Genomic DNA, 25,924 nt, shown 5'->3' with positions numbered 1-25,924 from the left:
TCAGTCCATTGCTTGACTTGCCTGTATACAATGTCTGTCAACAGCAGATTTATCAGGCTGAGGCAGGTGGGTATAGGATCAATGTTCTATGTAACTTTCTTGAACTGTACATAGAGTATGTACTACACATGATAAACAACAATGACAGAGAACATTATACGCATCTGCTATCTGTAGAATCGAGTCATCCTTCACACCACACAGTTAAGGAGCATGAAAATCTTTGGTGGTGACAGCAAAGCAACCTCAATTAAGTCTGAAGAGGATCGGACCTACTTTAGAACCAAGATTCCCTATGATGTGTAGGAAAGTGAACTTGAACCTTTCCTCTTCAGCCTCTTAAGGTGGGACACTCCCCTTCAGTTTTAATTGAAAAGCCTTGCAGATCTTCCACAGTGGATGGTAATTATTTTCAAAAACTTTTTTAAGGTGAGTTTTTCTGGTAGATGGTCCTTATCAGCAGTCATATGTGCACCATGAACAGTGGTATTTGGGGCACAACTGATCTGTGCAGAACTGTGACAGTTGTCCCTTTGCAAGTAAAGGCATGTATTTGATGGCTTGCAGAAGACACCATAGCCCACGATGATGTCAGTTTTACAGTCAACCAGACATCCAACAATGGGAAGCATCTGTCTTTTCAGATTCTTGGTAAATTTGATGTTCCCATGAATGGAATTCAGATGGTTCAAGAACTGATGAAGTTTCTCCTCACAGTGGGGCCCTCTACCGAAGTGTCATTCACATACCTTCAAAAGACGACAGATTGAGAACTTCCACAGTCCAACGGCTTTGACTCAAAACTTTCATCACTATTCACAATTTTACCAGAGGTTCATCTGAGTAATTCCAAAGAGTTGATATTCTACAGCCCTACAGATAAAAATTAATTAGAGGAACACAAGCTGCAAGCAGAAAAGGAGTACAGAGCTGAATATGTCACAGCCAATCAAGTGTTTAAAAATTACAGGTACTAGTCTCCAGTGTTCAGTTTTCGGTGTATAACATTATTCTCTGCCACAATGCTTACAACATAAAATTGTAAAACAATACACACACAAAATGAAAAAGAAGAGATATAAAAAAAATTGTACAAACCTTTCTGGTTCACTGCCACCTGACTCTACTTCATGTTTCAGCTCCTGAAAAAAGGATTAAGAGAATCTACGATAACTGTACAATGCACTACTTTGTATGTTTTAGTAAAGATGATTTTTTATTTTTTTATTTCAACACTATCCTAAACCATATTTCCTTGCAATGAATACTCTGTTTCCTGTATTAAAAAGGTCTTTCTGCATAACTTTACACACACCTTCAACTTCCATACTAGGCAAGCATACCTGACCTGGAACCTCCCCACTTTCTCCAGCCTCCTACCTGCCTGTTTCACTCTCTACACCACTTCTTTTCATCACACCGTGCAAAGCACTGCCCATGCCTGTCTGCACAGCAGCTGTTCTTCCTACCTGCAGGCTTACAGTAGAAATAATTCACAATGGCAATACACTTCAACTCGCCCATGCAAATGTGGAACCCTTAACAGCCCATCTCAGTGAGATCATTTGGATATTTCAGGACCTCAGCTTTCATGCCAATCTCCTGTTGGGCCAGAGGTATAAACATACATTTTGCAAACAACAGTCTTTCTTGATCAGACTTTACACTGCTTTCACTCATCACACAGCAGAAACTCATCCCTTTATTGAAATATTCGTAACCAAGTCTCCAACTAGAATAATTCACTGATCAATCTCGGCACCTGGCTGGTTTGCTCATGATGTAAGATACATGTCTTACTCATTGTAATACCTAAAGAAAAAACTGCAAGTGATTACTTTTAGAGATTTTAAATGCTCGAATATGATCAAACTTACAAGTGAGGCCTATGATATTTCTTGGCAGGAAATGGCAGAAAATAAGTTTCTTGTGAATTATCAAGTAGCTAATTTCATTCAGAGATTCAGTAATTTCTACAATAAACACATTTCTACAAAAACCATAAGAATCAGGAGAAAAGTGGCACTATGGCTTACCGATCAACTCTAAGTACCAGAGATGCAGCACACAGTAAATATAAATGACACCTGACCTTGATAATCATCACACCTAAAAGCAACTATGGAATGAAGTTAGAAAGTCTGTGAAAATTGTGAAACTCAGGTATGCTCACTCATTAACTGAGGACTTTTACAGACCATTCATCTTGTGGAAAAATCTAAGAGGTCTACGAAAAGCAAATCCACAGTTGAAGCTGTAGGTCCTATTGAAGATCTAAATGAGTATTTCACTACACTGACATTTCCACTTCACCAAGGCAGAAGAGTAGAAACCATCCATTCCCTTAAAGAATCAGTGCTTCATAGGTAAGAAAGCTTTTTTCTGCAACTGACAAGCTTTAATTTGGTCCAGAAAATAATTGCAGAAATAACTTTTTAGATGAATACCAATCTAGTTCCCAGAAAAAGTGTAGTACAACAAATGCTCTTATAAAAGTGACTGACAAACTGAAACAAACTATGAACGAACAAGAGGTGACTATTATGTGCTTTTAGGAATTCAGCATAGCTTTCAATACTGACAACTTTGATGTTCTACTTGTTAAACTAAAAAGTCAACCGAGCGAGGTGGACTCGCATTCGGGAGGGCGACGGTTCAATCCCGCGTCCGGCCATCCTGATTTAGGTTTTCCGTGATTTCCCTAAATCACTCCAGGCAAATGCCAGGATGGTTCCTCTGAAAGGGCACGGCCGACTTCCTTCCCCATCCTTCCCTAATCCGATGAGACCGATGACCACGCTGTCTGGTCTCCTTCCCCAAAACAACCAACCAACTAAAAAGTCAAATTTTTCTTCAAGTGCTGTCCAATGATTCCACTGACATTTACATTCTGCTAACAGTGGGCAATGGTTGAAGCAAAAAGATCACAATGGAGGAACGTGTTAGCAGAGTTCCCATAAGGATCAATCCTCAGTGCTTTTTTAATGATTTATTAATGAAGAGTCAATTATTACCTCCTACTGAAAATATTATTTACACGGATTTTCAGCATGCTGGGTTAATAACGTGACAGAAACTTGCGTTAACTAGTTTCATGTAGAAAACAGCCAAAGTAGCAAGATTCAGTTTTTTTATTTAATGGATGACTAGTTTCGGGTTACTTGAACCCATTTTCAAATCATTGTGCGGGACAGAAAGATAAAATTACAATTTACTCAATAAACTGTTAAAAGACTTGGATGCATATTGCAGGATACAGAGCGTATCATACCAGGATATATCTACCAAACAGATAAAATGGTGTATTCTGTAACAACACGCAAAACACATTAATATTTTACATACATGTATATCAAAGCCACATTTTTCTACAAACATTGGCAGGGCAATCACAACTGATAATCTTGTTCCTACACTGCCACAAGGAAACCTCTGGTAGGACGCACCCCATCAGGAGGCAGTGAATTTCTTCATTACAATTTCCATTCATCAAGGACAATAAAATAATACAACAAAAGTACAGGCCAACTAACACATTTCAGCTTTTTAAAATGTTACACAAACAGTAAGACATTTAAAAGCAATGAACAGTAAACAGCAGCAGCATCACATATGGTGCATACAAACAAAAATCATGTGCTATAGCAACAAACAACATTGTTCACTGTGAACCACAAATAGTGTGAAAAGAAACATTATCTTTTGAATTACTTCATATTTGTAAAACACTTAACTAGAAGCAAGCTGTACAGAATATGTACCTAGGAAAACAGGTAAGACAAAAATTAAAATACCTGGTTTTGTCTTCCACTGTACCAAACACTTGGGCCCATAATGGCATACGACAACATGATGTATGTACCTGTTTAATCCAAAAGTGAAGAAGCCATGTTGGATGCTTAAAGTATGCACACAATTAAAGCCAAAAAGCTAAAGTCATGCCAAGGAGAGGCAAGAAATGGAACCAATCCCGAGAAAGAACTGAGCATGGCGGTGAGGGAATTATTTCTTTATTGGGGGGGATGTAGGATGCACGAAATATATTTATTATGATTTACTATTATCAAAGACAAAACAACAGATACAATATAGTACAAATCAACTACCATATGCATGCTCTGTTAAATGTTTTTGGAAACAACAGGACATTTAAAACCAATGAACAGTCAGCAGCAGCAGCAGCAGCAGCAGCAGCAGCAGCACATACAGCATATACAAACATAAGTCATATGCTACAGAACAGATAACACCAACTATTGCGAAGCATAAAATTGTGTGGAAAGAAACCAAATTGGTATAACAATCAAAGTCATCACCACTTTTTCAAATTACCTCATCATCGTAAATGACTTAATCACAAACAAGCCCAACAGAATGTATGACCACAGAAACTTTTTTTAAAATTGACACTTCATTGGTGCAAACAGGTGTTAAAATGCTAGATTATGTATCACACTGTACCAAATGCTAGAGCCAATGATGATTAACGACAACATAATGAATCTATGTAATCCAACTACAAAAGTTTTTTTCCAAATTGTCACTTCATTGGTGCAAACAGAAGTTAGAACACTAGGTTGTGTCTTGCCCTGTATCAAAAGTGACGGCTCATAATAGTATAAGTCAACATGATGTATCTATCTAACCCTACATTATAGTAAGGATGGCAGATACATAAAATGTAAGTATACAGGAATAATGCCACATGACAAAATCAATCCCAGGAAGAGACAAGGACTGGTTTCACTCCCGAGAACAGAGAACAGGGCAGGGGAGGGTGGGGAAGGGGGATTAGGGAAGGAGAAGGGGGAGAAGGAAAGGAGGGAAAGGAGGGAGCCAAAAGAGGGGATTGATAAAAAGGGGCAACATAGAGAGTTTACAACATTCTTCATTGTGACCCATAAAATAGTATGGAAAGAAACCAAATAGTATATTTTCTTTAGGCAAACCACACCTATTAGGTCATCATATGAATTGCACAAACAGTTAGGAAATAAGATACACTAAACTGAAACTTGTTAACACTTCAAGCAAAATGCAACATTATGCAGTCTGTAACTTATAAATACTTCAGAAGCAGAACTAAGAATATACTTAGGAATACAATGGACAAATCATTCACATTAAGTTATTCCTAAAATTCGTATAAGGACATATGCTCGTAAAAAGGGCCCAAACTATTTTTCATTAAACTACAGTAGAATAAAATGACTGTTGCCCTTTGGCTTTAAGATAGCGATGAAGCAGGGATTTTCCCCTACAAACATTTCAGGAGTGTACTGTGAATATCAGGAATCCTGTAAAACATCAAGTTTCTGACATCGCTGTGACTGGAAAAGATCTTGCAAAAAAGGAACCAACAATGACTAATGAGAATCATTCAACATGACACATGTGCAACCCTTATGCAAACTGCTGCAGATTTCAATGCTGGACCATCCATTCAACGAAACATCATTGATATGGGCTTTTGGAGCCGAAGGCCCACTCGTGTACCCTTGATGAATGCAGGGCACAAAGCTTTATGCCTCGCCTGGGGCCGTCAACACCAACATTGGACTGTTGATGACTGGAAACATGTTACCTGGTCCGACGAGTCTCATTTCAAATTGTATTGAGCAGATGGGCATGTACAGTTAGGGCGACAACCTCATGAATTTATGGGACCCTGAATGTCATCAGGGGACTGTTCCAAGCTGGTGGAGGGTCTGTAATAGTGTGGGGCATGTGCAGCTGGAGTGATATGGGACTCCTGATACGTCTACATATGACTCTGACAGGCGACATGTACATAAGCATCCTGTCTCATCCCCTGCTTCCATTTATGTCCAGTGTGAGTGTGCATCCCCAAGGACTTGGGCAATTCCAGCAGGACAATGCAGCACCCCACTCATACAGAATTGCTACAGACTGGCTCCAGGAACACCCTTCCACTGGCCACCAAGTTTCCCAAACATGAACATTATTGAGAATATCTGTGATGCCTTGCAATGTGCTGTTCAGAAGAGATCTCCACTCCCTCATACTCTTATGGATTTATGGACAGCCCTGCATGATTCATTGAGTAAATTCCCTCCAGCACTACTTCACACATTAGTTGAATCCATGGCATACCATGTAGTGACACTTCTGCAAGCTCGCGGGGGCCCTACGTGATAATAGGCAAGCGTACCAGTTTCTTTGGCTCTTCAGTGTACAATTTTAAGGTGTTCTGACCAGAAATTTATTGCATGTAGCTTCATGCCATTGACTTTAGATTAACCCCATATAATTTCATTCTGTTTTGTTCTGTAGTTGACATCTGCTTAAGGATGTTAACAATGAAATGACTAAGTGTCATATCTATTATCTTGATGTAGACATCACATGTATGTATCCTGGTATGTACTCCTAATAGCTTTTGTAGAATTACTCTTGATAGTGCTACTGTATTCTGAAGTATTCCTAACTTGTGACGTTTTATAACAACTTCCATATAACAAGATGATCATTTGACCATTGAAAACAGTAGGCACTGTTTTCTTATTGTGATCTTGGCAATTAAAGGCTTTAACAAAAAAATCTACAGCATTTGATAAATAGTTTTTTTGACATGTGCCTAGGTAAGAAATCTCTCACTTGAAACTGACTATGTGGTTGATCAACCACTTTTCAACAATTTAAAGGAAAAACAACTGATGTCAAACATTGTGAAACATACACTCCTGGAAATTGAAATAAGAACACCGTGAATTCATTGTCCCAGGAAGGGGAAACTTTATTGACACATTCCTGGGGTCAGATACATCACATGATCACACTGACAGAACCACAGGCACATAGACACAGGCAATAGAGCATGCACAATGTCGGCACTAGTACAGTGTATATCCACCTTTCGCAGCAATGCAGGCTGCTATTCTCCCATGGAGATGATCGTAGAGATGCTGGATGTAGTCCTGTGGAACGGCTTGCCATGCCATTTCCACCTGGCACCTCAGTTGGACCAGCGTTCGTGCTGGACGTGCAGACCGCGTGAGACGACGCTTCATCCAGTCCCAAACATGCTCAATGGGGGACAGATCCAGAGATCTTGCTGGCCAGGGTAGTTGACTTACACCTTCTAGAGCACGTTGGGTGGCACGGGATACATGCGGACGTGCATTGTCCTGTTGGAACAGCAAGTTCCCTTGCCGGTCTAGGAATGGTAGAACGATGGGTTCGACGACGGTTTGGATGTACCGTGCACTATTCAGTGTCCCCTTGACGATCACCAGTGGTGTACGGCCAGTGTAGGAGATCGCTCCCCACACCATGATGCCGGGTGTTGGCCCTGTGTGCCTCGGTCGTATGCAGTCCTGATTGTGGCGCTCACCTGCACGGCGCCAAACACGCATACGACCATCATTGGCACCAAGGCAGAAGCGACTCTCATCGCTGAAGACGACACGTCTCCATTCGTCCCTCCATTCACGCCTGTCGCGACACCACTGGAGGCGGGCTGCACGATGTTGGGGCGTGAGCGGAAGACGGCCTAATGGTGTGCGGGACCGTAGCCCAGCTTCATGGAGACGGTTGGGAATGGTCCTCGCCGATACCCCAGGAGCAACAGTGTCCCTAATTTGCTGGGAAGTGGCGGTGCGGTCCCCTACGGCACTGCGTAGGATCCTACGGTCTTGGCGTGCATCCGTGCGTCGCTGCGGTCCGGTCCCAGGTCGACGGGCACGTGCACCTTCCGCCGACCACTGGCGACAACATCGATGTACTGTGGAGACCTCACGCCCCACGTGTTGAGCAATTCGGCGGTACGTCCACCCGGCCTCCCGCATGCCCACTATACGCCCTCGCTCAAAGTCCGTCAACTGCACATACGGTTCACGTCCACGCTGTCGCGGCATGCTACCAGTGTTAAAGACTGCGATGGAGCTCCGTATGCCACGGCAAACTGGCTGACACTGACGGCGGCAGTGCACAAATGCTGCGCAGCTAGCGCCATTCGACGGCCAACACCACGGTTCCTGGTGTGTCCGCTGTGCCGTGCATGTGATCATTGCTTGTACAGCCCTCTCGCAGTGTCCGGAGCAAGTATGGTGGGTCTGACACACCGGTGTCAATGTGTTCTTTTTTCCATTTCCAGGAGTGTAGAAACAAAAATTTTAGGCACAGGTCTTGGACACCATTAGTTTTAAGAATGCTACACCACCAGCTACAGTGTCAGATAGACAATTCTGCTTCTTGTTCTAAATGCAACCTGCCTTTGCAAATATTATTTCTGCTTGTATAGTTTACTAATTTGCTAGCAAGAATACACTTCGATATCAACTTTCTATTTTTCTTCCAAAAAGTAGAGGGTCCACAGAATGATGTACTATGAAGACACTGATAGGGACTAATGTTACAGTTAAAGGATATGGAATACCACAATGGAGAACTTTTTATGTGGCGATATTAGTCTTACCAAATCTGAAATAAAATGAAACTGGAATAGCACAGTACATTTTCCTTTAAATGTGTGTTATACAGGGTGTTTCCATAAGAGCATGAAAAAATGTAACAGGACATAGAGAATGCTCCACTGAATAACTTGAGGCAGGGAACCTGGGGTTGGAGAAGCCAGCTTAAGGAGATATGGAAGTAAACTTGTCTACTATTTTGTCTGAATTACTGTTTTCCAGCTTATTTACAACTAACATGCATACAAGTTTATACATACTGTGCTGTTTATTTATGTGTACTTTCCATATTTCCTACATGGGAAGGAAAAGGATGAGCGTGATTACTAGGAAGTCATGATGCAGGTTTTGTTTACTTTACTTGTCCATAAGGCGGCTCTCCTGGATTGTATTTACACAGTCCCATGACAGAAAGTGCTATGAATCAATGACAGACCCATTCATTATTCAGTGCTATTCAGAGACGTGCAGTATAATGCGATGGAGCAGTACAGGTACAGTTTTGCAGAACTGACTGACATGTGGCTTGTGTACGGGGAAGTACATTGCAATGCTCTCGCTGCTGAAAGGCTATACAGGGGACAATTTCCTAACAGGCATCATCCATCACAAGTGTTTATTTCTCTTGATCAATGAATGTGAGACACTGGTTCACTGGAAAGAAGAAATGTGGGACCTTGCAACATGAGGACCACTCACAAAAGCGATTTTGAAGAGATGGTGCTGGAATGTGATGCAGTGGACTCCCCTCTACAAATACTTGTTGTATTGCATGTGAAATGAGCAGGATGTGGCAAGTACTCCAAAAACAATAATTACACCCATATCACCCACAATGAGTACATGCAATGTTTCTGACTGGTTTTGGATGAAGGGTCGCATTGTGTCTATCAGTGATTGTGCCAACAATTGATTGATCAACCAGATTTCCTCTAATTCATGCTGTTTACTGACAAGGTCACATTTTATTGTGAAGGTTTCGAACAGCAGGAATAGCCATTTGTGGGATGTGGAAAAACCTCACACTCTAGTAGAGTCACACCATCAAGTACATTTTGCTGTGAATATTTGGGGCAGCACTGTAGGTGACAATCTCATTGGGGCATATCTTCTGCCCTGCCATCTGAATGGCCACCTGTACTTGAAGTCCATGCAAAGAGTTTGTAAAGGGACGTCCTCCTATAGGATTACTTTTCTTCAACAGAAGTAGTCGATACCGGACATATTTTTCAAATTTTGGACAGATCAATATTATCTCAACTGTTTTTCTGACAAATTTCATATAATTTTATACACAACATGCTATATTTCACGGAGGGAGGGGAAGATTACAAATGACTAATAATGAAATTTTGTCTCTTGCAAAAAAGTAAAGTGATTTATTTCATGTACAATTTTTGTGTGAATCAACTTCCGATCACTTGAAGCAAGAAAATGGAAAGTGGTCCAACAAAGCAAATCCCACCAACAGTGACGATCTTCTAATAATAATGACGGATCAGATCGAATGAAAGAGGACTTTACAACTACAAGCAAGGACATCAAAAACAAGGTATAAGTACAAACTATTTGTGAAGTTAATTTGTTTGTGGACTCATGTGCTTCTTAACAAAATGAATAGGGACATGGGTAGGAGTGAGGTAGAAATGAAAGCTGTAGGATCCAGTTGGGGCATGTCTGAGGCGAGTGAAACCATAGTCAGTAAAGAACAGTATAAACTGATATTTTGCAGTTAATTTTGGCAAAACTAGAGGAAATGCAGACAGATAAGAATAGCAAATTTAGTGCAGTTAGTGATCAGTTAACTGAAATAAGAACTGAAAAAAATAGCAAAATAGACAGAGTAAAGGATCAGATGGGTCAACTTAGGAATCAAGTTTCAGAGTTAAGGAATGGGTTGTTTAAGGGATTAAGAAGTGTGAATGAAAAAGTTGGGGTTTTAGAAAATAAATTTATTGTTTTGGAAAATGAGTTGGTAGTTGCGTCAGTGAGGCAATCAAAGAATGTTGATGATGTCAAGAGCTGAACAGAAGACTGTAGTGGAAAAAATGGAACAAAATATTGCCAGTTTAAACCAAAAAATTATAAATGTCAAAAACAATATGCAAACTGATGTAACTGTTTCAGAACAAAAAATTTCAGCAGTTCAGGAAATTCATGCAAACCAAAGTCTGTGTGCAAACGATGGTATTGTGTGATCCAAAATCCTATCAAAAGTTTTCCATCTGACAATTTTCACCCAGTGGATTTTCTGCATCACTGTGGAGACAGTTAAATTTGTTAAAATATGTCTTGAAGGCGAAGCTCTGTCATGGGTAAATTTAAATTTAAGTCAGTGGGAAACATATCAAAGTTTCGAGAAAAGTTTTTTAAATAAATTTTGGTCAGAAGCTGAACAAGGAAGAATTAAAAGTGAATTTTTGAAAGGTCTTAATTATAGGAATAGGGATGGCACTTTGAAAGGGTTTTGAAGAACCAACTTAAAAAATTAGCAAACCTTGACAAACCATTTGATGAAAAGACCTTGATTGATGCACTTACAAGGAGATTACAAGAAAGATTGCCGTGGGCTTTAGCACATGGACCTGATGATTGTCTGGAACAATTTTTATGATATGTTGACACGATGGATAGGGTAGTAGAAAGAAGTATGTACCATAATAATCAGAATGATAGAATTCACAATCAGAGTAATTACAGAAACAGAGATAATGGTAACTTCTATCAGGATCAAAATGACAATAGAGAGAGAAATTTTGAACATCGGCAGGATAAGAATAAAGGGGATAATCATGGGCATTTTAATAGAAGAAACAATCATAGAAGCAACTACTTAGGAAATGGCAGTTCGCCTCAATGGAGGTCCAAAGTTTTGAGGAGAGGAAACATAACAAGCAAAGGACCCCTAAGTAACACTTGCAATTACACAATAATAACAGTGTTAATGATATGGCATGTGTATCTGGAATTGAACAGAAGGAATGTCAGATTTCTCATTTATGTTTTGATCAAAAGTTTTGGGATTCTATGTTTAATTATGGTGATGTAGGTGCTAATCACAAACCAGGATGTGAGAGTAGTGAGAACTTTGATATAGAATGTACTAACGATTTCTACTCTTGGTCAGAAAACAATGTTATTGATGTATGTAAAACAGGTGATGACTGTATTGGATCTGAACTAGGTGATATTTTTGATGCAGATGTGAATAAGATCTGTGAAATGACTGACGTTGATAAGTCTGAGACTGATGGCTTATTGCAAATGAATGTAGGTGAAGTAAGTGACTTTGATGGAGATGAGACTTGTATTGTTAGTGATGTTGTTGATGAAGTAATTTTGGAGGAATATGATGATGATGATGATGATGATGATGATGAGTATCACGTATTTGTGGAGTTTAACAATAATGAAGTTCCAGAGTTACTCGTGAATTATGTTGACAATACAGGTAAGGTAAGTGATGTAGGTGATGTAAGTGGGAGTCATGGAATACCAGTCCAGTCAAAACAGTTTTGCATTAATGTTATGTAGAGTAATGATCCAAACAGTAAAGGTGAGTTATCTGTGAGCCTAGAGAATAAAGGTGAAAACTTTTTGAAGTTTGTTTGGGACCAGATTGATGATAATGTAGATAAATGTGCATTTTGATATATGTTAGCTATGGTTAGTCAGAATTTGTATAGCAATTTGTGAAATGAAGTGAAAGAGGATTTAAGCAGGAAACGCAGTTTTGACAGTAACTTGTTTTGTGTTCCTTCTCTAACAAATGACATTAGTTGTGCCATGGAATCTATTCACTGCATTCAATCTTTACCTGACAACATGAGTAACCAAAGTAATGCTATGATACCAGTAAAGTTGATAAAACCCTGTAAAGACAGTGTGGATGTAGCATTTGATGAAAGTGAGAGTGATCTTTTACATGAAGTGTCTGATAACAGAGACGATGATTCAGATTTTGGGAGCCGTGTGGAGTGGCTGTGCAGTTTGAGGTGCCATGTCACAGTGTGTGCAGCCCCTCCCACCAGAGGTTCGAGTCCTCCCTTGGGCATGGGTGTGTGTGTTGTTCATAGCATAAGTTAGATCAAGTTAGTTTAAGTCTAGGGACCGATGACCTCAGCAGTTTGGTCCCTCAGAAATTCACACACTTTTGAACATTCAGATTTTCAGTGTCCTCACATTAAAATTAAGCTTGATCAGTCGGGAGGTAGTGTTGAGTGATACAGGTAGCCTGATTTGTGGTATGTCTGAATAATTTAGGGACAAGATCAAGTATAGAAAGAATTTTGTGGTAATGCCCATTGTAGGTGTAAAGGTAAGTAGAGCTACAGGTAAGCAAAGCAAATTCATAAAATCCCAGGTACTTTTAACTTTTAGTATAGAAGACAATACCTTTGAACGTGGATGCTTAGTTATCCCAAGTCTGGAAGAAAATCACACTATGTTTGCAGGTTCATACAACTATATAATTCTGTTTTGTGCATCACGAATGTAGTATGTAAGATGATGTGATTCCTAGTTTAAATCTATGCTACACTATGCTGAGTTTAAATCTATGCTACACTATAATTACAGGTTCATACAACCATTCAATTATGTTTTGTAATAGATTTGTGCTTTAGAATTTGATACAGATATACTATGATACTAAATGAGTAGATCCTTTTCCAACTTTGAAAAGGGGCAATGCCATATCTAGCAATAAATTTTCATATCTTGTACTGTAAAAATTATCTGTGTATATCAACTAACTAGTTCATTTTTTCATTGCATTTAGCTCTGTTTGTTAAAGTTTCATATGTGAACATTTTTTAATCCCTTCTGACGTAAACACTGTATAATTGTTTCTTCAATAGACCCTATAAATAGGCAGAACATATGCAATGTGATGTGAGGGAGATATTGAACAGTACACTTAGTACACAAAATAATGTTGCAGGATTTGATGTGAATGCTACACAGGAAGTAACCTATCCATTGGAGCGCGTGATGAGAAATCTAGAGAGGAAATTGAAAGATGTGGGTGGATCCTCTCCCACACTCCTGTATGGCTGCACCCTCGCTGGTCCAGTCGACTTATAAGAGATCACAGCTGCTGGGTAATGTACTCAAGCATCTGTCTATTACATAAGTGTTGTGACTGAAATTTGTAAATTGTTAGCCAAGAAATTATTCTATATGAAGTGTTCATGGAACTATGTGTCAAGAAAAGTCATCATTGCCATGGACAGTGTTATTCCACATAAATATATGTTTTTTCAAGTAGGGGAATTAACTTCCCAATACATTATGTAACTTTCAATCAGTATTTATTTTTTTTATCAATTGTAAATGAATCTTCTAGGCCTCCATGTATGTAGGTTATTTTGTATAAACAATTAGCAAACAACATGGAAGACATTTACGAGTATAGACAGAATAACAAGATGTATACATTTCTGATTTCACACAATGATTTTGGTCCTCAAGCTACTCAATTATGTCATCATTCAAAGCTATTTATGACTCTGATTACCTGTATTTATCCTGAGTACTGCATTATTGTATCCCATTGGAACCCGAGTTGTGGCAAACTCATGCTTAACTCTGTTTTGGGTAGCCCTGGTCATCACGACTGTGTATGTGTACCCAAGGGGAGTGTGCAGCTACTGACTGAGGCTAGATGCTTCTTCTAATTACTCTTTACATATAATTGAACTTATTGATATGATTATGAACTGTATTCATTTTCTTGTGTCAAAACATTTCTTCCGGACTGTACTCAGTGTGGTTTAGATTCATAGGTGGATCCCAACATTATAAGCTTAGGCCCTACTATTTTTTCATTATTTTCTCCTTTTATGAGTAAACATATCCTTGCATACTCTGGTTTATATGGCTGATTGATTTTGTGTTATATTCCTACTCATGATTGAGTATATTCTTCTGTTCCGGCGTTGTGAGTTTTTCAAGTTGGCTCACTCGTCATACACTTGGTTCTGAATTTTTTTCTTCTCTTTTGAAGATTTTACTTTATAGATGTAAACCTGCAATTTGTAATCCTAGTAATTTACATTGTCTCTGCACTTATTTCTATAGTTTAGTGTTGTAATGTTGTAGTTTTAACTTTGTATCATTTGTCTTGTGACAGAATGTTCCACAGATCTGAAAATCTGAATGTCATATCCTTATATATGTATACATTATGACTTGTATAGCAGATATTTCTCTTATGTTTTCTGTAATATGTTATGTATCGGATACTTCTATACATCTGTATTCCATCTTTTGGCATCATTTTGAACACCATTGGCAAATCTTTTAGTAGATCATAAAACATTGTAAACACATTGTTCCCACATTTTGTGAGGGGGATGTTGTAAAGGGACATCCTCCTCTAGCATTACTTTTCCTCAACAGAAGTAGTCGATACCAGAAATATTTTTCGAATTTCAGACAGCTCAATATTATCTCAGACGCTTTTCTGAAAAATTTCATATAATTTTATATGCAGTATGTTATATTTCAACCTAAAATCTATGAAAAGAAATAATTTTATTTTCATTGTTACATTAAATATGCTCTAGCTATGGATGTACAGTTAAGATTAAAATTATTATTATTATTATTTTTTGTAGAAACATTTGAAATTACGAAATATTTGGCACACTTAAAATTTCTATTTTTAATTACACAGTCTAGTACAGTTTATTAGATTTATTTATGGATTCATTTATAAAATAATAATAATAAACTATGTGTCCTTGGAGGGCATGGGGGCAGGTGTTGGAATTCGAAAGAAAGCAAAGACAGATGTGTGATGCGGGAGCAGTAGTTTAAATGTGGCACCTGCCCCTGGCACCACCTGATGTCACCGGTGCTGCCACGGGCAATAGCTCCACTAACTGCCCGGGTCAATTTATGCGCGCATGCCACAGTGGGTCTATCTGATTGGCTGCTGCTGATGTCATCATGCCTATACAAGTGAGAAACCATAGCAGCCCTGGCAATCAGTGAACTCCTGATGAGGATGGCGAAGATGGTCATTGAAAGCTCTAGGATTTTATTCGAATTGACACGGCTTGAAAACCGAGAACGTTTTATTTAATAATAAACTAATACAAATTCATTTGTCAAGAAAGATTGTAAAGCCTATAGAATATTGTTATTAACACAGAGTGAAGTAGTAATGGGCATGCCTTTGATGTGATTGGACGTGTTTTTATATTTTGGAATAACAATGTAATTTCGGCTTTGTTAATGCGAACATTCAAAAGACAATGTGATATAGTAAAATGTGACACAAATAAACATTGAAAAACCAAAAAATCTGCACAGACATTCTTCAAATTAATCTAGATCAATTGGAGCATGAGGACCTAAAATGTGCAAATTTCAGCTTCAAGAATCACATGAAATACTGGAGCCAACTGTGCAAGAAAAGATAAGTAAAAAGTTTATCGTAAACCTTACTCCTCTCGAATCTTATGAAAACACTTAACCATAAAGTCATTAGCAACAACAAAGGAGGGAGGGGAAGATTACAAGCTTTACCTGAGTTGTTGGAGAATGTACCCATGGCTGTTCGTCAGAGAATGTGGATATAACATGACAGTCCAACACCTTGCTTTAGCATGGATGTCCACAATCATCTCAATGCTGTATTTCCTAGTCACTGAATTAGAAGAGGAGGTCATAGTCCATGACCTGTGAAGTCACCTGACCTATATCCCTTTGATTATTTGCAATGGGGATATCTATAGTCACTTGTTTATGAGACCCCAGTGGATATGGAGATGGAATTAATTGCCAGAACTTTCGCTGCTTATGATGCAATTCAAAACACACCAGGGATATCTGTCAGGGTGCACCAGAATCTTGTTCGCTGATGTCATGTTTTCATTGAGGTTGATTGGCCGTCAGTTTCAGCACATTTTGTATGATACAGCACGAAAGGTAGGTTCATTGTAACTGTAACTAATGTACAGAAAAAGTACACAGTAATGTGATTTTATTCTTACTATCTCCTCAAGCTGGCTTCTCTGACCCCAGGTTCCCTACCTCAAATTGTTCAGTGGAGCATCCTCTATGTCCTGTTAAATTTTTGCATGCTCTTACGAAAACACCCTGTATATATTGTATAACCTACTTATTTTTCTATACAAGATAATAACACAAATTAAGGAAAGTCAGCACATATTGATATGTAACTGACACACTGAGCAGTACTAAAATATACTTTACTTTGAATTATGTAGAGCCTGATGCATTAGTATTTTACCATTTATAATTTGCATTTGCAGGGTTTCTGCATTGCAATATGGTTTTGTAAATACAGCTTCTTCTTCTTCTCATTTTGGCCTTTAAAAGCCCATATTAATTTAAGTCAGTTTAATTTCTTCTGGTCTTTATGCTTGTCCAATATTTCTTCATTCTCATATTTTGCAACTTTCTTCATTCTTCTGCCCACGATGATTCTGTGATGGGTCTAATTCTGTCCCAAAAATCTGTGAGAGCTTGAACTTTTTACATAGAAGTTATTCTGTTGTAACTTTCTGTTTATTGTATTTCCATTTCTTTCAGATGTCGTATTCTTTGGTTCTCTTGTTCACAAGAAACTGATTTATCTTTAGTTTCAACTTCCAGTTGTCCATTAAATGGATGTGTTGAAACAACACGCTCCTTCTTTTTCTATTGGTGTCTGAGATTCTCCCTAACTGGATATACAGTTCAGGGTTCACCTGTCTCCTGTACTGACCATCTCCTGTTCTTCGAAGTCCCAACATCCTCTGGAGAATTCTTCTTTCCACTTTCACATTTACATAGAGTAAATTCTAAATTTTAAAGAAAGTTTAACTTGTTTACAAACACTGAATTTGATTCTAAATTTAGTCTGATACTGATTGACTTTTTATATGGACAAGTATTAGTCATTAATGAGTATGAAAATTATTATGTTGAACTTCACAAGAACCAGTATAAATTAATAAGTGATTCCTCCTACCAATCCCCTTACTCAGATGATACCGTTGCTCAAGGTTCAAAGAAAACTGGAGTATCTTCTCAAACAGGTACCCCACTCATACGTTTATAGTTGGTGGTGACTTCAGCCTATCCTCAATATCTTGGTGAAAATACATGATCAAAGCTGATGGTAGGCATAAATCATCACTTAAAATTTGATCAAATGCTTTCTCCAAAAATTACTTTGAGCAATTAGTTCAGGAGCCCATGTGCATTTGTAAATGATAGCAAAATCATACTTGATGTCTTAGTAACAAATAATTCTGAGCAAATAGGGAGCATCATGACAGATACAGGGCTCAGTGACCACAAGATTGTTGTATCGAGACAGCAACTGTTACATCCAAGTTGACCAAAATTAAACACAATATGTATTCATGTGGAAAAGCACATAAGAATTTGCTTGATGTTTCCCTAAGAGACAGTTTCTATTCATTTCTAACTAACTATGCAAGTGTGGACCAAATGTGGGTTGAATTCAAAGAACTAAGAGTGACACCAATCCAGAGATTTATAGCAAATAAATTACTTAGAAATGAAACTGATCCCCCATGACACACAAACAGGTCAGAACATTGCCAAATTTAAAAGAACACAAAATCTCCAAGATTGGCGAAGTTTTACCGAAGCTTGAAATTTCATGCAAACTTCAATCTGAGGCGCTTTTCATAGTTTCCATAATGAAACTCTATCTCAAAATCTGGCAATCCAGAGTAATTCTGGTCATTTGTAAACCACACCAAAAGTAAGACATGATCAATACTGTTACTGGACAATAGCGATGTTAATGTTATCAATCATATTTCCACTAAAGTGGAGTTACTAAATACGGATTTCCAACATTTCTTTGCCAAATAAGACAAAGTAAAAATTCCAGAATTTAAATAAAGAACAGCTGCCAATATAAGTAACTTGGAAGCAGAAATCCTTGGTGCAATGAAGCAACTCATATCACTTAATGAAGGTAAGGCTTCCGATGAAGATTGTGTACCAATTACATTCCTTACAAAGTATGCTGAAACAATAGCTTCATACCTAGGAATCATAAACAACTCCTCACTTGACAAACGATCCATACCTAAAGGACAGAAAGCAGCACAGATCACACAAATATTCAAGAAACAAAATAGGAGTAATCTGCTGAATTACAGATGCATATCACTTGCGTCATTTTTTGGTAGGATTTTGGAACATATGCTGTGTTGAAACATTATGGATCACCTTGAAGAAAACAATCTACTGACACACGGTCCACACAGAACCAGAAACTATCATTCTTGTGCAACACAACTAGCTCTGTTCCTCACATGTGGTTTCTAATCAAACTGCATGCCTATGGAACATCAACACAACTTAATTCATGATTTTGTATCACAAAGGTCACAGTTCATAGTAATTGATGGAAAGTTATTAAGAAAAACTGAAGTGATATCTGGCATTCCTCAAAGAGGTATTGTAGGCCTTTTTCTGTTTCCAATATATATAAATGGTTTAGGAGACAATGTGAGCATCCATATTACATTATTTACATACAATGCTGTCATTTACCATCGAGTAAAGCAGGTATGGGTAATCTTTGGTAACCCGCAGGCCTGATTCACATTCTCAGTTAAGCACATGAACCACCTTGTCACATAAAATTACAACAGTGCTCCTCGCACATAAAGTGAACAAGACCGATATGTACAACATCCTTTTGCACACATGCCACACCAACAAACTGAACTTGAAAAACATGTCTTTGAGAGTGCATTCATTCATGTTCACTGCATCTTCATGTTTACATTTATTTGTGTATCATGCACAGTGTTTCTTTACTTATAACGCTTTACAAAAGCTGTCTTAAAAACTTCTGTTGTAAAACTGGCATTGTGCATGGAATAAGAAAAATTTTCACTCGTTTGTGTCATGAGGTGCAAACCCAAGAGATGCCATGCATCAGTGGAAATATCTGAAAATGCATCCCAGGAGGAATATGATGTGAATGCCTTGCACTCTCATCCACAAATTTCTTCTGTGCAAAAGACTGAAACCAATTGGGAGCTGGATCTGGTCCCTGAGCCACCCATGGACTAAAGTGATCAGAAGATCAAAACCAACTGCAAGATGATTTATCCAAGATAGCTATGAGGTGCAAAAGTGGTAAGTGACTCTAAAAAATGGAACATGTGAAGTCGCTCATTTGAGTGTTACAAACAACTCGTCAAATTTCAGTTCCACGGTAAATCACATAAATCTAAAGACTGTCAATTCAAACAAATACCTATGGATAACAACTTAAATTGGAAGTATCACACAGATAATGTTGTGGCAAATGCAAACAAAAGACAGTATTTCACTGGCAGAGCACTTACAGGATCCAACAAATTCAATAAAGAGACTGCCTACACTACACTTGTCCATCCTCTAGAGTATTGCTGGGCAGTAAGGGATACCTATCAAACAGGACTAACAGAGGACATTGGGAAAGTTCACAGAAGGAGAGCTGATTTTGTATTACCACAGAATAGGGAAGAGATTGTCACAGATGTGATAGGCAGGTTGGTGCATTTTTTGTTGAGGCAAGATCTTTTCATGAAATTTCAATCAACTTTCTCTTCTGAATGCTAAAATATTTTGTTGACACGCACAAAAATAAGGAGAAATGATCATCACAATAAAATAAAAGAAATCAGAGCTCACATGGAAAGATTTAAGTATTTTTTTTCTGTCATACATTGTCTGAGAGAGGAAAGGTGAAGAAATAGTGTGAAGTGGTTCAATGAACCCCCTACCAAGTACTTAAGTGTGAAGTGCAGAGCTGTGATGAAGATGTAGAATCTCTTATGAAATTGTACAATGACAGCTTTCACAACCTGGTTGTCTTACTTGGTGGTGAATATTCTGAGTTGTGTGGTCAATGTCCATGAAACTATATTGTTCCTGATGTTTCATTCACAGCTGTGTTTGACATTTTCAGAGCTGCTCTTGGTTCCACTGAGTCCTGCAATTGATGCATAAGATGCCAAAGAGTGAAAAAAATATCCTGAAAACAGGGCATGATAGAATTTTATCAAGCCTCTTTTTCAAGCTATTTCTCTCTCTCTCTCTCTCTCTCTCTCTCATGTTTAAATCAGCTTCAGCAATGCTCAATAGAACCAGGACAATTTCATGAAATTGTTTATATGTAATAAAACTGTGATTAATACTCTTACAAAGAAATGCATAAGAAGAGTTGTTGAGAAAATATAAATACGTCAGTGGCAGAGGGCACAAGGCAGATAGTACTGATTTGTTGGTTGCTGACTTAGTTATTGTTCTGGACTGATTTGGGCACCGTATAATTTTTGCCTCAGACATTAAAGCATAATTTGTGAGAATGACTATGTCATCTTACTAGTAAAGCTAAGTATTGACATTTTATGTTTAACATTTACAACTCCCATCACTGGCACATGGTATTACGATATTAAAAAATATGGTTTTTGGGCCTTTATATTTACTCACGACATAATATACATAAAATTATTATATTTGAATATATTTTGATGGGGTACTGAAGTTAAAATATATATTGTATGAGAACCCTTATTATAAGGTGGTTGAAACATGATACAAGTTTCCACTGTGTACGTCAGAGGGAGGCTTTATTTTCTCATATGTTGCACAAACTTATTTAACTTTGAGCAGAGCGCTAGCTTGTTATTGGAGCCAGCTCTCAACTTCCCATGGACTGCTTGCACTCGTGCCACTCGAATGAAATGTCATGTGACTGTTTGCGTACCACTTGATACCTGCAGACATTGTCCTATTAATCCTAGGTTAAGTGCAGTTGCAACATGCAGTAAATTTAAAACTTAACAAAGACATTTGAGACAAGAAGAGCCTGCACAACAGCCAATGCACACATATAAAGTGTATGAGACCCAAAAGCAAGTGATAAATCACAATTTTGTGTTTGCAAACAAGTGAAAAGTGCTGGCATGAAAAACTGTTGTCGCTGTTGCTGTTTTCATTCTGAAGACTGCTTTGATGCAGTTCTCCGTGCGAGTCTACTCTGTGCAGGCCTCTTCATCTCTGAATAACTACTTCAACCTACATCGATATGAACTTCCTTTCTGTGTTCCTAAATAACATCAAATATTACAGAACATACGAAAAAGTGGACAAAGAGGGCCATAAACCCACTACTGTATCTTGATGCTTCTGGGCACTACACCTTGGCAAATTGCTGCATTATGGGGTCTCAAGTTTGATGTAGTCATTTTCGAATATCTTTAATGCTCATATGTCATCAACTGACATCTGATCATAACAAAATGTACTAATAATGATACATTTCTGACAATTCTTCAGTACATCATTGCCTTGAAATGGTAACACACAAGTAATAATACTGAAGCAATCAAATACGAAATGCAGTATGACACCTCCCAGAGAGATACTGTTCATGGCATGCACACAAGGCTTATGCTTACACATCATTTTGACATCACTTCCAAGTAATTCCAAGTGAGCCATGAGAGCGTTTGAGGCATCTCACTGCCATCCAAAATGCTGTAAACGCATACACTGCCTCTCTATGTTGAATATACACCTCTTTGATGTTCACCTTAGAATCTCTTCTTAAGATTAAGACATGCCTTAGTGTATCAGTATATTAGAGACAATCGATTTTGGTCTAGGATCAGACCACCATCGGATGCAAAAAACATCTCAGCTTTGCATTTGCACATTTGGAAAAACTGTTATCTGATGTACTTTGTTTCATCACTAATGGTAGCTGTATATAAGTAACACATATGTCCATTTAACCTCATGGACATTTGTTCACGACAACTGCAATCATCTTTTTAACACACTACCCATTCCGTTCACATGCTCTTCTAAGTCCTTCGTTGTCTCTGGAATTATAATGTCAATAACAATCAATTTTTTTTTTACTTCCTTTTCCTGAACTTTAATTCCATTTCCTAATTTCTCCTTGGTTACCTTAACTGCTTGGTCAATATGAGGTGTGATCAAATTGTAACAAAATTTTTTGATTTTGCAGGCTTTATATTTTCGATTTTCAAATTTTTTTTGTACCTCATTGGTATACATGTTGTTGATATAATACATTTTCAGTTTCTGCTATTTTGAAAATTTAGTTGACTGTTGACAGTTGGAAAGGTTACATGTGTTTCTGAATGCTCAGTGAATTTTTACTTTTCAAACAGGTGGATCAAAGAATTTGATTAAATTTTGTTTGAAAAATGGAATAAAGCGCAGCATGGCATTCAAACTGTTGATTATGGCTTTTGGTGAATCTGCTATGAATAAGAAAAGAGTTTACTGGTGCTATAAACGTTTCAAAGAGGGTCAAGAAGACATTCAAGATGACAACTCCCCTGGACACCCTAGCACATAAATTACTGATGACAGTACGGAAGAAGTAAAGAAAATGGTTCTGGAAAACCGCCCACTCACCATCAGAAAGGTTGCTGATGATGTTGCCGTATCCTCAGGCTCATGCCAAGCAATTTTTTGCATTTTTGGGCATGAAACGTGTAGCAGCAAAGTTTGTTCTGAAATTGTTGAATTTCAAGCAAAAATGATGTCACATAGACATCACTTGGGTATTGCTGATGACGTGCAAAACATGGGTATATGGGCGTGATGTCAAAACTAAGGTCCAATCACGCCAATGGAAACTGCCTGAAGAGCCAAGACTGACAAACATTCAATAAGTTCGATCACGTGTCAAGGCTCTTCACACGGTTTTCTTCGATTACAATGGCATAGTGCATCATCAGTTCCTATCTTATGGTTGTGCGGTCAATAATGAATAATTTCTAGAAGTTATGAGCAATTTGGATGAAGGTATCCAAAGAAAACAACCAGAATTGTTGCAAAACCACTCATGGACAACTGGGCCACTTTAAAGCCCCCAGCTCACACCTCACTGGTTGTTTGTGATTTTTTGGCAAAAAAAAATCATGTTGCCTTAGCCACCGTATTCACCCTGAAACTTCTTTCTATTCCCGAGGCCAAAGACAACCATGAAAGGACATCTTTTTTTCACCACTGATGAGACAAAAACAGAATCACCGAAGGAGCTGAACACCATAATGAAAAGTGAGTTCCAGAAGGGTTTCCAAGGGTGGAAAAAGCATTGGCACAAGTGTATTACAAGGGATTAATTCGAAGGGAACAAAGTGGATGTTAATGATGAATAAATGAAGATTCTTTAAGAAAAACAAAAATTCCAGTTACTTTTTGATCACGCTTCATATACAGATTTACGTACATAAGCAATATGCTACAGCACTGTCTCACTTCCTTCTCAACCACTATTTTCCTTTCATGTGTTTCTACTCTCCTTATCTTTATAGCTGTAGCTTCTGAACAAGTTGCTCTCTGTATTTTGTACACGAAATCTTCAGAATTTTCAAGGAGTTTATTACACTCAACATTTTTTAGCGGCTTTCTATAAAATATACTGACTCTGTGTATGTAGGCTTGCCTTTCTTTAACTTATCTTCTAAGATAGGTCACAAGGCCCATATTGCACTGTGTGTTCCCAACTGATCTTCCCCGAAGTTGGCTACTACCAGTTTTTCATTCTTCTGTAAGTAATTCATCAGTATTTCACAAGTACAGTTTATTAAACTAATAGTTAAGTAGTATTCACATCTGTCAGCCACAGTCTTCTTTGAAACTGGAATTATCACGTTGTTCTCAAAGTCAGCAGGCATTTTACCTGGAATATATCTTGTGAATGAGGTGGTACAGTTTTGTCATGGTTGGCTTTCCCTAGGTCTCACTAATTCTGAGGAAATATTGTCTACTCCAGGGGTCTTGTTTCCACTTAGGTTTTTCAACGGTCTGTCAAATTCTCACCACAATGTCATAGTTTCCACCTAATCTACATCTACTTCCATAACTTACACTTTTCAGCTTTTTTTCATTTACTTGCCATCTAATCTCTTGATATTCATGCAGCTGCCTCTCTTTTCTCCATACATCTCTTTCATTTTGTTAAAGGCGGCATCTATCTGTCCCCGTGATATCTATTTTTCTACAGCCTTGCATCTGTGCTCTAGCCATTTCTGCTTAACCTTCTGAACTTTCTGTCAATATCATTTTTAGGCATCTGCAAATCCTTTCACCTGCTTATTTGTTGCATTTTTATATTTTCTCCTTTTGCCAATCAAATTCAATGTCTCCTGTGTTATCAAAGTGTTTCTACTAGATCTAGGACTTTTACTTAGTTGATTCTCTACTGTTTTCACTACTACATTTCTCAAAGCTACTCATTCATCTTCTATTGTATTGTTTCCATGTCTCTCTCAAAACTAAATATTTACAGTAACACAAACAATTCTATTTTTACTATTTTGTAGACCACTGACAGGGTGTATACATGGACAAGGAAAAAAAATTCTCGGATTTTCCGGTTGAAAATACACTTTCTCCCAGATGAAAATACACTTTTTCCATGTTAAGTGACAATATACTTTTCCTCGGCACTGTAAAACTTATCAATCCTTTGATTGTTTATGGTTTTATACACTGACGTAGAATTACCCGGCACTTTAGAAAATGAGACTCAGGGGAAAAAACATGTTTCAGAAAGATCTTTGATGTGCAGCAACATGTACGCTGCATATTTTCAGGTTATGAAAGTATAAATTCAAATTCCACCAAACACCGCATGTTACTTTCCGAAGCATTGAAATCGAGATAGTGATGCACTTTCGTAAGCCAGTCACAGCTCATGTGCCGTGATCTCACCAGCTGATGACAGCATAGGACATGTGATATAGTCAGCCAATAGCTAGGTCACTCTTAAGTAGTGCAAACACGCAAATAAGGAAAGTTAATGGTTTAAATTAATATACAGATTGTTGCTACAAGAAAAGCGAAGCTTTCACATATAATATTGGTCTTGAAGATTAATAAGCTGCAAGAGAAGCTAAGCTTCCACATATAATGTTGATCTCTTTTTCCGCGTGTTACACTTTAACATACATCACATAAATGTGCCAGTAAAATTTTAATAACGACGTAAATGTCTGATCTTCTGGGCTAGAAATTCTTCTAGATGGCCGTCCCCAAAGAGTTGATTTTTAAATGAGAGTCAAACGCTCTGTGATTTAAAAAATTTGTCGTACAATCTCGCACATAGTTCATCTTACATAAAAGGAAATTAACTTTCAAAGTAACACTTTTCAAACCACCATTCGCAATATTTTCCTGTGACCTGTTAGAAATAGGTTCGGTTCAGCAGTTTCCAGAGAGCACCAGATAACAGGTGTCACTGCACTTGGCGCAGCTACGATGATGCAGGAAGGCCGTATGTTCGTATGCATAAATCATTAAAAGATCTTGCATTAAAACGAATCTAATGTAAACAGTTGTCACTGACACACTTTGCTGTTGGCAGATGCTTGTATGAGCACTGTGTTTTGTTGTATACAGCGCATTTCCTTTGTGACTTAAGTTTTATTTTCATTTTTTTCCCA

The 25,924-nt window shown here is 38.0% G+C and overlaps 1 protein-coding gene across 7 annotated transcripts in view; it reads right to left on the bottom strand.

Annotated features, from left to right (window-relative positions):
- Positions 1 to 25,924, bottom strand: part of LOC124551075 (zinc finger protein 570-like) — a 201,557-nt gene that overhangs the window by 127,100 nt on the left and 48,533 nt on the right. For all 7 annotated transcript variants that reach the window (XM_047125976.1, XM_047125977.1, XM_047125973.1 and 4 more), the window contains one exon: positions 1,099 to 1,142. In XM_047125976.1, coding sequence (XP_046981932.1) covers positions 1,099 to 1,142 — 44 coding nt within the window. The remainder of the gene's footprint in view (positions 1 to 1,098; positions 1,143 to 25,924) is intronic.

The sequence above is a fragment of the Schistocerca americana genome, chromosome 9, assembly GCF_021461395.2.
Source record: "Schistocerca americana isolate TAMUIC-IGC-003095 chromosome 9, iqSchAmer2.1, whole genome shotgun sequence".
Classification (NCBI taxonomy): Eukaryota; Metazoa; Arthropoda; class Insecta; order Orthoptera; family Acrididae; genus Schistocerca; species Schistocerca americana.
This window is presented reverse-complemented; position numbering and strand designations above follow the sequence as displayed.